This window comes from Schistocerca americana, chromosome 2, assembly GCF_021461395.2.
Source record: "Schistocerca americana isolate TAMUIC-IGC-003095 chromosome 2, iqSchAmer2.1, whole genome shotgun sequence".
NCBI lineage: Eukaryota > Metazoa > Arthropoda > Insecta > Orthoptera > Acrididae > Schistocerca > Schistocerca americana.
The window spans coordinates 13,762,933-13,776,523 of NC_060120.1; the positions used below are offsets into that span (position 1 = coordinate 13,762,933).

General features: G+C 47.5%; 1 protein-coding gene across 1 annotated transcript in view; it reads right to left on the reverse strand.

The window, feature by feature from the left end:
- The window catches only part of LOC124596640, a 178,581-nt gene that overhangs the window by 11,108 nt on the left and 153,882 nt on the right, over positions 1–13,591 (reverse strand). Inside the window, exons 5-6 of the mRNA XM_047135868.1 lie at positions 3,556–3,735; positions 1,013–1,175 (exon numbers count right to left, since the gene is read on the reverse strand). Of these exons, the coding sequence (XP_046991824.1) occupies positions 1,013–1,175; positions 3,556–3,735 (343 nt within the window). The remainder of the gene's footprint in view (positions 1–1,012; positions 1,176–3,555; positions 3,736–13,591) is intronic.

Below are 13,591 nucleotides of genomic sequence, written 5' to 3' on the forward strand. Positions count from 1 at the left end.
TTGCTAAGAGTGTCAACACACCTTGTACCGGGTGATCAAAAAGTCAGTATAAATTTGAAAACTTAATAAACTACGGAATAATGTAGATAGAGAGGTAAAAATTGACGCACATGCTTGGAATGACATGGGGTTTTATTAGAACCACCCCATATTGCTAGGCGCGTGAAAAATCTCTTGCGCGCGTCGTTTGGTGATGATCGTGTGCTCAGCCGCCACTTTCGTCATGCTTAGCCTCCCAGGTCCCCACACCTCAGTCCGTGCGATTACTGGCTTTGGGGTTACCTGAAGTCGCAAGTGTATCGTGATCGACCGACATCTCTAGGAATGCTGAAAGACAACATCCGACGCCAATGCCTCACCATAACTCCGGACATCTTTTACAGTGCTGTTCACAACATTATTCCTCGACTACAGGTATTGTTGAAGAATGATGGTGGACATATTGAGCATTTCCTGTAAAGAACATCATCTTTGCTTTGTCTTACTTTGTTACGCTAATTATTGCTATTCTGATCAGATGAAGCGCCATCTGTCGCACCTTTTTTGAACTTTTGTATTTTTTTTTTTTTTGTTCTAATAAAACCCCATGTCATTCCAAGCATGTGTGCCAATTTGTAACTCTCTATCTACATTATTCCGTGATTTATTCAGTTTTCAAACTGATACTGACTTTTTGATCACCCTGTATTTCTGCCCTGATCACCGCTGTCATCAACTCTCAATATCACTGAGTCTTTGTAGTCTAGAGAGAAGGACGCATGATCGTTATCATTTCCACCATCGTTACATGATCTTGCCCCTATTTTTCAGGAAAAATGGTACATGAATCCCTTGAAAACCATAGAAGACCTGTTTTTACACATTACGAGATGAATGGAAGCTGTTCTGAATGCCAGTGGATTTCCTAAATAGTATTATAAGTGGTAATGTGTTTCAGTCGGAGTTTCCATATTTTTGCAAAGCCTGTGTACCCCCCTATACCCTGCACGGCTGCGCTGGAAAGCTGACTGACCTGAAGGTGGAGGAGACATGCGACCGGTAGGTCGGGGGCGGCGAGACGGCGTTGTGTCCCTGCGGCTGGCGGTCGAGCAGCAGCAGGCGCAGCCGGTACTCCTGCATGGAGGCCTGGTACGACGGCGGCGGCGGTCGGTACTGGAACTCCGGGTACATCATGGCTGCAACACACACGACGGGCGCCGCGTCAGTACCGCTGTGTCGTTGGCAAGTGTTACAGCAGCGCTCCCCTTAGGTCGAGGAGGCAAGAGTTCGAACAAGAGGTGAAACATCAGAGGAACAAGAAGCCACAGCCTCCGTATGTCCGTAATATATCTGGGAATGCAAGGAAAAGAGTACACAATGCCCCAAACTATGAGGGAAAGCTGCAGCTAAGGTAACACGTGAGCTGACGGCAGAATTTTGGTGATTTTTGTAGTAAAATGACTGAAATGCGGATGTAACAATTAAATAACAAAATCAGAGGATTGAGTACGGCTCATGAGCCGAGACATAGTCGCAACAAAAATCCGCTGGCGCCCAGGATGGTATTTTTTTATAGTTATTCCAGTTAAGAACCACAATGTTACAAACCAGGTAACTGATTTAGGTCTGTGATGCCTATCATCAGACTTTTAAAAAAAGAAAGAAAAAAATAAGGCAGAGAGTACTTGCCATACAGTATGCAGCTAACGAATTATGGCAATCAGAAACCAATATACTCGTACATGAGCTCAAAACAAAGAAGATTCAATAAAGCTTAAATTGATTTAAGTAGGATATCTAAGGTTGGGGAATTGCACTGGTTAGTAGACACTGCTAGTTCTGTGAAACCTCGTCGTCCCAGGACTGACAAATACTAATGGGTACCTACTAGAGGTTCGCCGAAGACATTGTAATTCTGAAACTTCTTGGCAGATTAAAACTGTGTGCCCGACCGAGACTCGAACTCGGGACCTTTGCCTTTCGCGGGCAAGTGCTCTACCATCTGAGCTACCCAAGCACGACTCACGCCCGGTACTCACAGCTTTACTTCTGCCAGTATCTCGTCTTCTACCTTCCAAACTTTACAGAAGCTTTCCTGCGAACCTTGCAGAACTAGCACTCCTGAAAGAAAGGATACTGCGGAGACATGGCTTAGCCACAGCCTGGAGGATGTTTCCAGAATGAGATTTTCACTCTGCAGCGGAGTGTGCGCTGATGTGAAACTTCCTGGCAGATTAAAACTGTGTGCCCGACCGAGACTCGAACTCGGGACCTTTGCCTTTCGCGGCACATCCCCCAGGCTGTGGCTAAGCCATGTCTCCGCAGTATCCTTTCTTTCAGGAGAGCTAGTTCTGCAAGGTTCGCAGAAGAGCTTCTGTAAAGTTTGGAAGGTAGGAGACGAGATACTGGCAGAAGTAAAGCTGTGAGTACCGGGCGTGAGCCGTGCTTCGCTAGCTCAGACGGTAGAGCACTTGCCCGCGAAAGGCAAAGGTCCCGAGTTCGAGTCTCGGTCGGGCACACAGTTTTAATATGCCAGGAAGTTTCATATCAGCGCACACTCGGCTGCAGAGTGAAAATCTCATTCTGGAAACATTGTAATTCTGTCAGAGACAGCAAAGGACCTGAAACAGCATCTGAACGGAATGGACAGTGTCTTGAAAGGAGGGTATAAGATGAACATCAGCAAAAGCAAAACGAGGATAATGAAATGTAGTCGAATTAAGTCGGGTGCTGCTGAGGGAATTAGATTAGGAAATGAGACACTTAAAGTAGTAAAGGAGTTTTGCTATTTGGGGAGCAAAATAACTGATGATGGACGAAGTAGAGAGGATATAAAATGTAGACTGCCAATGGCAAGGAAAGCATTTCTGAAGAAATTTCTTAACATCGAGTATTGATTTAAGTGTCAGGAATTCGTTTCTGAAAGTATTTGTATGGAGTGTAGCCATGTATGGAAGTGAAACATGGACGATAAACAGTTTGGACAAGAAGAGAATAGAAGCTTTCGAAATGTGGTGCTACAGAAGAATGCTGAAGATTAGATGGGTAGATCACATAACTAATGAGGAGGTATTGAATAGAATTGGGCAGAAGAGGAGCATGTGGCACAACTTGACTACAAGAAGGGATAGGTTGATAGGACATGTTCTGAGTCATCAAAGGATCACCAATTTACTATTGGAGGGCAGCGTGGAGGGTAAAAATCGTAGAGGGAGACCAAGAGATGAATACACTAAGCAGATTCAGAAGGATGTAGGCTGCAGTAGGTACTGGGAGATGAAGAAGCTTGCACAGGATAGAGTAGCATGGAGAGCTGCATCAAACCAGTCTCAGGACTGGACCACAACGACAACAACCTACTAGAGTCATTGTGGAGCTGCAGCAAACATTTTGCCTCTTATGGCGGGATCTATCATGCTTAAACATTTTGTGGAAAGTCTGTGAAACACCCTTTATACCTACCCTAATGACAAAAAATCTACTCCTTCCTTCATGTGTTTACCAGTATTACCAGTCGCTGTGTGTACTCGAGGTAGATTTGAAGAATCGTGTGCAGAGCTGTCTGCCGCCACTCACCTGCGTAGGGGTGGTGCGGCCGGCCGTAGGAGGGAGGCAGCCGCGGCACGAACCGCCTGTTGGGCTCTGCGCCCGCCGAGTCGCCGCCGCCCAGGCCCAGCATGGAGCGGCAGGAGGGCGCGTCGTGCGCAGTCAGCCGCCACGCCACGCCGCTCACCGTGATCAGCACCACGCCCACGCCTGCCGGCATCACCACGTCTCACTCTCAACTCGTCACGTGTTTGTAGCGCCGCCCCATACAGCTACACAAAGTGAAATTAAATATGACGTTTCTAACTCAGCGGACGTCTTCAGGACTGATCAGTTTCGAAGTCCTGAGGACGACCGCTGAAAACCAGCCGAAACTTCAACTCATTTTACTACTTTTTGCAGTATAACGCGGTCATATCCCACGCCCACACCTGGAGACATCAACAATGTCATTCTTTATTGCCGCACGGGTACAGTGCTGCACCACAAAATTACACAAAGTGCAATCAGAAATTACACTTCTAACCGAGCGGACGTCTACAGGACTGAACATTTACGGCGTCCTGAAGATGAGCACTGAAAACCATATTGCAATATCCCACACTCACAAATGACCGCACCAAAATGTGTCACTCTCAACTCATACGGCTTTAATGCCACACAACACATTTAAACCTAGGGAAATCAAAAATGACGTTGTTCGTAGATTTTCCCGGCGAATGAGATCCTTGAAGGTCTCTCGGGCATGCAGCCGGGTTGACTGGTCGTTGTAGAACGAATTTTCGACGGCGTAACGTGCCATCATCATCAGGTTACTCCTGTTGACTTGACGTCCTAGGCCGGCGGGTGGTGTGGTATATATACCTGTCGCCTCTCCCCTCCACTCACTCCGCGTATGGACCGAGGAATGTGCAGGCCGCGGTGGTGGGGGCAGCTTCCGCTGACGATCGAGGATGGGCGCCAGTACGCATGCCGCCTTCGGCGGGTGTGGTACCCCGTTTCCGCTGCTCCTGCAGAACTTTTATTCCTGGATTCCACGCTTGGCTGAGTTCAAACCCGCTCTCCTTGTTAATAAGGTTCTCGTGCAGTCGGATTTCAATTACTTCCTTGTATACACAGTCCCAAAAGCGGGATGTGTTGTGGAGGACTTTTGCGTTCTCGTATTTCATACGACGATTTGTCTCGAGGCAATGTGCTGCGATTGCAGATTTTGCATGCTGTTGGAGATCGGTGTGCCGTTTGTGTTCAGTACACCTTTTCTCGATCGTGCGAATGGTTTGCCCCACGTATACTTTCCCACACTCGTGCAGTATGAAAGAAGCTCCAGTCAACCCGGCTGCATACCCGAGAGACCTTCAAGAAAAATGACGTTTCTAACTCAACGGACGTCTTCAAGATCTAACATCTGCCGCATCCTGATGATGACCACTGAAAACAAGCCGAAACGTCAACTCATGCAACTACATTTTGCGGTATAACGCAGCGACATCCCACATCCAAACCTGGCAACATCGACATGTGTCACTCTTAACTCACTGTGTGCGCATAGTGCCACAACACGCAATTATACGACACGAATTAAAATGTCGTTTCTAATTCCGTGGACATCTGGAGGACCGAACAGTTACAACGTCCTAATAATTTACCGGTGTTTCAGATCACTCTGCTGTAGAATGCGGATGATGCTGTAGTATACTGAGAAGTTGCAGCATTAGAAAATTGTAGCGAAATGCAGGAAGATCTGCAGCGGATAGACACTTGGTGCAGGAAGTGGCAACTGACCCTTAACATAGACAAATATAATGTATTGCGAATACATACAAAGAAGGATCCTTTATTGTATGATTATATGATAGCGGAACAAACACTGGTAGCAGTTACTTCTGTAAAATATCTGGGAGTATGCGTGCGGAACGATTTGAAGTGGAATGATCATATAAAATTAATTGTTGGTAAGGCGGGTACCAGGTTGAGATTCATTGGGAGAGTCCTTAGAAAATGTAGTCCATCAACAAAGGAGGTGCCTTTCAAAACACTCGTTCGACCTATACTTGAGTATTGCTCATCAGTGTGGGATCCGTACCAGATCGGGTTGACGGAGGAGATAGAGAAGATCCAAAGAAGAGCGGCGCGTTTCGTCATAGGGTTATTTGGTAACCGTGATAGCGTTACGGAGATGTTTAACAAACTCAAGTGGCAGACTCTGCAAGAGAGGCGCTCTGCATCGCGGTGTAGCTTGCTCGCCAGGTTTCGAGAGAGTGCGTTTCTGGATGAGGTATCGAATATATTGCTTCCCCCTACTTATACCTCCCAAGGAGATCACGAATGAAAAATTAGAGAGATTCGAGCGCGCACGGAGGCTTTCAGACAGTCGTTCTTCCTGCGAACCATACGCGACTGTAACAGAAAAGGGAGGTAATGACAGTGGCACGTAAAGTGCCCTCCGCCACACACCGTTGGGTGTCTTGCGGAGTATAAATGTAGATGTAGATGAAGAATACTGAACGCCACTCCCCACGATCAGTTCTTCATACACGCCTGGCGACATCACCACGTCGGCCGCTGTGGTCGAGCGGCTCTAGGCGCTTCAGTCCGGAACCACGCGGCTGCTACGGTCGCGGGTTCGAATCCTGCCTAGGGCATGGATGTGTGTGATGTCCTTACGTTAGTTAGGTTTAAGTAGTTCTAAATCTAGGGGACTGATGACCTCAGATGTTAAGTCCCATAGTGCTTAGAGCCGATTGAACCATTTGAGTGTACATAGCGGGATTTGTACTTCACCAGCAGTGAGGCTAACGTGGACTATTATGGAACAGCTTGTACCAACACACATGAACTAGCCCAAAGATAAGTAGCTTTCTGTTCTGATAAACAAAGAACACTATTAATACAGTACAGGTGCATTGTAAAAAGCGGATACCGGCAACCAGACAACATTGCTCCCGCTGGCACAAGACCCTACAGTGTCAACGATGACGCAAAAGTTATTATGCCTCATCCCACATGTCTCTGTTTGGACTGGAATTTAAAGCTGTGATGGTTTCTCATTTTCTGCTCTGTTATGGCCACTAATCAGTTGACAAGGTCGTGCTCAGTCTTTCGTATTTTCGTGTGCAACTTCAATAAAAAAAGGATGCCTTTTCTTATTCATTCTCATGTATAGTTACCGTTCTTTGTTTAGTATCAAATGCAGGGAAATGTGCCAAAATATTAATTTAGAAAACGCAGTTATCGCATGAATTGCTATTGTATGCGAGCGGTGGCGCTCGTTACTGGCGCCAGTCTCTTGGATGTCCATTATCGATCCTTCGATGTTTCTTATCTTTGCTTGTCTTCTTGTTTTCCGCATTCGCAGGGCGAGTGGCACTTGACGTTTGCTCGGGCTACCTGCTGAGACACCGCGAGGTACGAGGTGGAAGCAGCCACGTATATGTGAAGTATATGTGAAGTTGATTGTACCCGGTCTGCCGGTTCAGGATGGGGGATATGTGCTGGCTGCCAGCCTGTCTGCTCTCCTGCTTTTGCTCGCCGTGCCTTGCGACCGCCTTGCTTGGGTTGCTGCCTGGTGTATCCTACACGAGCCATACCGCACGTCCAGCAGAAGTTAAGCAGCCTTGTGTTTCTTTTAAAGAAAAGGAGCAAATGTATAAGACTTTTTGTAACCAAGTTTGGTGCCCTCTGAAGTGTGGCCTTAGCGGTTACTCTGCCTTTGGGGAGAGCTAATTCTTTTAAATTTAAGTAGTTGGGGTTCCCTGTCCCTTATAATCTTTTGGGGGTTTTATTTGAATTTTCTCTTTGGTTCCTTCTTTGTGGTTGGTTAAATTTTTTCTTGTATAGCGGGAAGTGACTCCTGGTTAAAACTCGGAGAAGGTGTTTGATGTTACTGCCGCCTCCGGCATTCGTCTTTTCAATTAAGTCATCTACATCTACATCTATATCCATACTCCGCAAGCCACCTGACGGTGTGTGGCGAAGGGTACCTTGAGTACCTCTATCGGTTCTCCCCTCTATTCCAGTCTCGTATTGTTCGTGGAAAGAAGGATTGTCGGTATGCTTCTGTGTGGGCTCTAATATCTCTGATTTCATCCTCATGGACTCTTCGCGAGATATACGTAGGAGGGAGCAATATACTGCTTGACTCTTCAGTGAAGGTATGTTCTCGAAACTTCAAAAAAAGCCCGTGCCGAGCTACGGAGCGTCTCTCCTGCAGAGTCTTCCACTGCAGTTTATCAATCATCTCCGTAACGCTTTCGCGATTACTAAATGATCCTGTAACGAAGCGAGCTGCTATCCGTTGGATCTTCTCTATCTCTTCTATCAACCCTATCTGGTACGGATCCCACACTGCTGAGCAGTATTCAAGCAGTGGGCGAACAAGCGTACTGTAACCTACTTCCTTTGTTTTCGGATGGAATTTTCTTATGATTCTTCCAATGAATCTCAGTCTGGCATCTGCTTTACCAACGATCAACTTTATATGATCATTCCATTTTAAATCACTCCTAATGCGTACTCCCAGATAATTTACGGAATTAACTGCTTCCAGTTGCTCACTTGTTATATTGTAGCTAAATGATAAGGGATCTATCTTTCTATGTATTCGCAGCACATTACACTTGTCTACATTGAGATTTAATTGCCATTTCCTGCACCATGCGTCAATCCGCTGCAGATCGTCCTGCATTTCAGTACAATTTTCCACTGTTACAACCTCTTGATATACTACAGCATCATCCGCAAAAAGCCTCAGTGAACTTCCGATGTCATCCACAAGGTCGTTTATGTACACTCCTGGAAATTGAAATAAGAACACCGTGAATTCATTGTCCCAGGAAGGGGAAACTTTATTGACACATTCCTGGGGTCAGGTACATCACGTGATCACACTGACAGAACCACAGGCACATAGACACAGGCAACAGAGCATGCACAATGTCGGCACTAGTACAGTGTATATCCACCTTTCGCAGCAAAGCAGGCTGCTATTCTCCCATGGAGACGATCGTAGAGATGCTGGATGTAGTCCTGTGGAACGGCTTGCCATGCCATTTCCACCTGGCGCCTCAGTTGGACCAGCGTTCGTGCTGGACGTGCAGACCGCGTGAGACGACGCTTCATCCAGTCCCAAACATGCTCAATGGGGGACAGATCCGGAGATCTTGCTGGCCAGGCTAGTTGACTTACACCTTCTAGAGCACGTTGGGTGGCACGGGATACATGCGGACGTGCATTGTCCTGTTGGAACAGCAAGTTCCCTTGCCGGTCTAGGAATGGTAGAACGATGGGTTCGATGACGGTTTGGATGTACCGTGCACTATTCAGTGTCCCCTCGACGATCACCAGTGGTGTACGGCCAGTGTAGGAGATCGCTCCCCACACCATGATGCCGGGTGTTGGCCCTGTGTGCCTCGGTCGTATGCAGTCCTGATTGTGGCGCTCACCTGCACGGCGCCAAACACGCATACGACCATCATTGGCACCAAGGCAGAAGCGACTCTCATCGCTGAAGACGACACGTCTCCATTCGTCCCTCCATTCACGCCTGTCGCGACACCACTGGAGGCGGGCTGCACGATGTTGGGGCGTGAGCGGAAGACGGCCTAACGGTGTGCGGGACCGTAGCCCAGCTTCATGGAGACGGTTGCGAATGGTCCTCGCCGATACCCCAGGAGCAACAGTGTCCCTAATTTGCTGGGAAGTGGCGGTGCGGTCCCCTACGGCACTGCGTAGGATCCTACGGTCTTGGCGTGCATCCGTGCGTCGCTGCGGTCCTGTCCCAGGTCGACGGGCACGTGCACCTTCCGCCGACCACTGGCGACAACATCGATGTACTGTGGAGACCTCACGCCCCACGTGTTGAGCAATTCGGGGGTACGTCCACCCGGCCTCCCGCATGCCCACTATACGCCCTCGCTCAAAGTCCGTCAACTGCACATACGGTTCACGTCCACGCTGTCGCGGCATGCTACCAGTGTTAAAGACTGCGATGGAGCTCCGTATGCCACGGCAAACTGGCTGACACTGACGGCGGCGGTGCACAAATGCTGCGCAGCACCATTCGACGGCCAACACCGTGGTTCCTGGTGTGACCGCTGTGCCGTGCGTGTGTTCATTGCTTGTACAGCCCTCTCGCAGTGTCCGGAGCAAGTATGGTGGGTCTGACACACCGGTGTCAATGTGTTCTTTTTTCCATTTCCAGGAGTGTATATTGTGAATAGCAACGGTCCTATGACACTCCCCTGCGGCACACCTGAAATCACTCTTACTTCGGAAGACATCTCTCCATTGAGAATGACATGCTGCGTTCTGTTATCTAGGAACTCTTCAATCCAATCAACAATTGGTCTGATAGTCCATACTTACTTTGTTCATTAAACGACTATGGGGAACTGTACCGAACGCCTTGCGGAAGTCAAGAAACACGGCATCTACCTGTGAACCCGTGTCTATGGGCCTCTGAGTTTCGTGGACGAATAGCGCGAGCTAGGTTTCACACGACCATCTTTTTCGACAACCATGCTGATTCCTACAGAGTTGATTTCTAGACTCCAGAAAAGTCATTATGCTGGAACATAATACGTGTTCCAAAATTCTACAACTGATCGACGTTAGAGATATAGGTCTATAGTTATGCACATCTGTTCGACGTCCCTTCTTCAAAACGGGGATGACCTGTGCCCTTTTCCAATCCTTTGGAACGCTACGCTCTTCTAGAGACCTGCGGTACACCGCTGCAAGAAGGGGGGCAAGTTCCTTCGCGTACTCTGTGTAAAATCGAACTGGTATCCCATCAGGTCCAGCGGCCTTTCCTCTTTTGAGCGATTTTAATTGTTTCTCTATCCCTCTGTCGTATATTTCGATATCTACCATTTTGTCGTCTGTGCGACAATCTAGAGAAGGAACTGCAGTGCAGTCTTCGAGCGACTTGGTGTCACTCCTCGTTAATTAATGCTGGTTTATGTGTACTTAATTTTGAAGTGGTCATTTAAATTAATATTTTGGAGTACAGTATAGCACTAAGGCAACCTCATTGTATACCACCTTGTGCCCCTGTCTAGTACCTTAATTTTCAGTGGCACGAGTTAGCTCCACTACCGGTTTTACTGATGTGCTCCCTTCAAAATCTTGTCTTGTGTAAGTTTGCCCCATGTGTGTCCGGGAACACAGAGATGAGCTTTAGTGTGACTTAAGTGCTAGTCAGTTAATGGAATCTTCATTTTGGCTTGGCTTCCACGGAAGAGTTTGAGTGGAGCTTAGTGTGTTTAATTACTGTAAGTTTGTTTATTTAATGGGGAGCAAGACATTTAGAAACTGTTGGTATTATCTCCCCTAGTTGCTGGGTGTTGCTAATTCGTTCCAAATGGACCACTACTTATTGCATGGCAAAGTTGTTGATTAGTTGGTTACTGTGAGTACAAATTCACAGTATTTATTTGTTATTATATACTATGTATTTATATGTTATTTGTTAACATCGAGTATAGATTTAAGTGTTAGGAAGTCGTTTCTGAAAGTATTTGTATGGAGTGTAACCATGTATGGAAGTGAAACATGGACAATAAACAGTTTGGACAGGAAGAGAATAGAAGCTTTCGAAATGTGGTGCTACAGAAGAATGCTGAAGATTAGATGGGTAGACCACGTAACTAATGAGGAGGTACTGAATAGAATAGGGGAGAAGAGGAGTTTGTGGCACAACTTGACAAGAAGAAGGGACCGGTTGGTAGGGCATGTTCTGCGGCATCAAGGGATCACAAATTTAGCACTGTAGAGCAGCGTAGAGGGTAAAAATCGTATAGGGAGACCTAGAGATGTAGAGATGAATACATTAAGCAGATTCAGAAGGATGTAGGTTGCAGTAAGTACTGGGAGATGAAGAAGCTTGCACAGGATAGAGTAGCATAGAGAGCTGCATCAAACCAGTCTGAGGACTGAAGACCACAACAACACAACATTTGTTGCCGAAATTGTTAAAGTGTCTCTGCCGTGATTCAATCACTAGCTACGTGTTTGAGCTAAACTGATATAAACCTTACACTGCCTCCATAAAATTTGTTGCCAGCAGAAACCCTTAAGAGAACTAGGTTTTGTCATTGCTTAGGCTAACCTTTACTGGGAGCAATATTTCATGTAGTTAAATTTTGTCTCAAAACGCGTATTTCTCTGATGTAATAAACGAGTGATAAAAGAAAAAAGCAAAGGGGCCTGGTCCTTCCTATTGTGTCCGGTTTGTAACACGTATCAGTATGTTCTAATTGTGGTAAGTCATGTTCATTACTGGTAAAGGCAAACTCAAATTTGAAGCGACTACAGTTCCATTCTTGTCCCCCCGCCCCCCACCCCCTACCCCTGCCCACTCTTCCGGTAAACTAAAAGTTAAAATCATCCGTAAATTCAACCGCAGTATCTCATTTACTAAACAAGCTTCTACTGCCCTGCAGCGCTGACGTCCCTATTGTACAGACGAGGGATTCTTTGAAAAGACCGCACATTTCACTGTGCTTTCCCTCAAGACATGCGCTCGAGCGCGTCACTGAATACGGAAGCTCGTCCCCAGAAAACCGTCCCACAGTTCGCTGCGCCTGTAATTTGAGCGCAATGCCGGCCTGTGTAAACCCCGCAGCGAAATTCAGCGCCGGGCGCCCAGTAATTGCCGGACGGACGCCACAGTCGGGCAAAGGGCGACCGGAGAGTGAAAGCGCTCCGCCGACGCTGACGTCACCCCAGCCGAGCATAATAGCGTGCAATAACGAGGGAATTCCCGGAGGTTTTAAATCTTTCAATCCCTCGCAGCGGTTCTCAAACGGGGAAGGGGTGGGGTGGGGGCAGGAGAGTAGAGGGGGAAGGGTAAGGTCTTTTTCCCCGGAGATTCATCTTCAGTACTCGTGCAGAATGCCTTTCTCTTGTCTGTTCCATAATTTCGTCCCCCGCCGGCGTTCGCGAAATTTGATATTCCACAACGGCTTGCGGAGCGCGAGACGGCTCGGGCGAACCCTGCAGAAACTGGGCGGTAATTCTAAGGTGCAAGAGGAGTGTCCCTTTATGTACAAGCAGTGGGGCCACTTACAAAAGGCATTCACGTTTTATGGAGGCGCAGGTTCCCCGGTGTCTGTGTCGGCGTCCCCTGATGCCTTTGCCAAGACCTTCAGGAGGAGGTGTAGGTGTTGGCTGACGAAAAAGGCTCTGCGTCGGAGAGGGGTAGTGGTGGGAAGGAGGAGGAGGGCAGGGGGAGAAACAGAGCGAGGGGAGAATGGAAGGGGGTGAGCGTGCGGCGCGACGGACACAACGACTCGGGGGCGGAATGAGCTGTGGCGAGCTTCGGTCTCATCAAAAGTTTAGCGCGCCGCCTCCGCTTGATGAACGATTGTCCCGCTGCGAACGAACAGCGGGCTTGTTGCCTTTTTAATGCGGAGTTCCAGCGGGCGACGCTGGAGACAGCCTGCTGCCTTCCTGTCGTGCGGAAGCTGGATGAGAGGTGGCGCTGACGGGCCATGGGCGATGCAAAAGGCACAGCAAGTGCGAGAATAACAAGATTTTTGTTGACAATATCAAATTCAATGGTCTTCCACTGTCGGAGGCTATTACTTTGAAAATATTCTTATCCCGTAATATAAACACTGTGACCGAAACGGAATCGGAAGCTTCGAATCTAATACTCCAGTATTCATACGCCTGTTGAATATCTTGATTAATGTTAATCGTTATGCGAGCTTATTTTCACATAGAAAAAGAGTCAGTTCTACAAACCGTAAATGAGGCAAGTACGATATGTACACTACTGGCTATTAAAATCGCTACACCAAGAAGAAATGCAGATGATAAACGGGTATTCATTGGACAAATATATTATACTAGAACTGACATGTTATTACATTTACACGCAATTTGGGTGCATAGATCCTCAGCAATCAGTCCCAGACCAACCACCTCTGGCCGTAACAACGGCCCTGATACGTCTGGACATTGAGTCAAACAGAGTTTGGATGGCGTGTACAGGTACAGCTGCCCATGCAGCTTCAACACGATACCACAGTTCATAAAGAGTAATGACTGGCGTATTGTAACG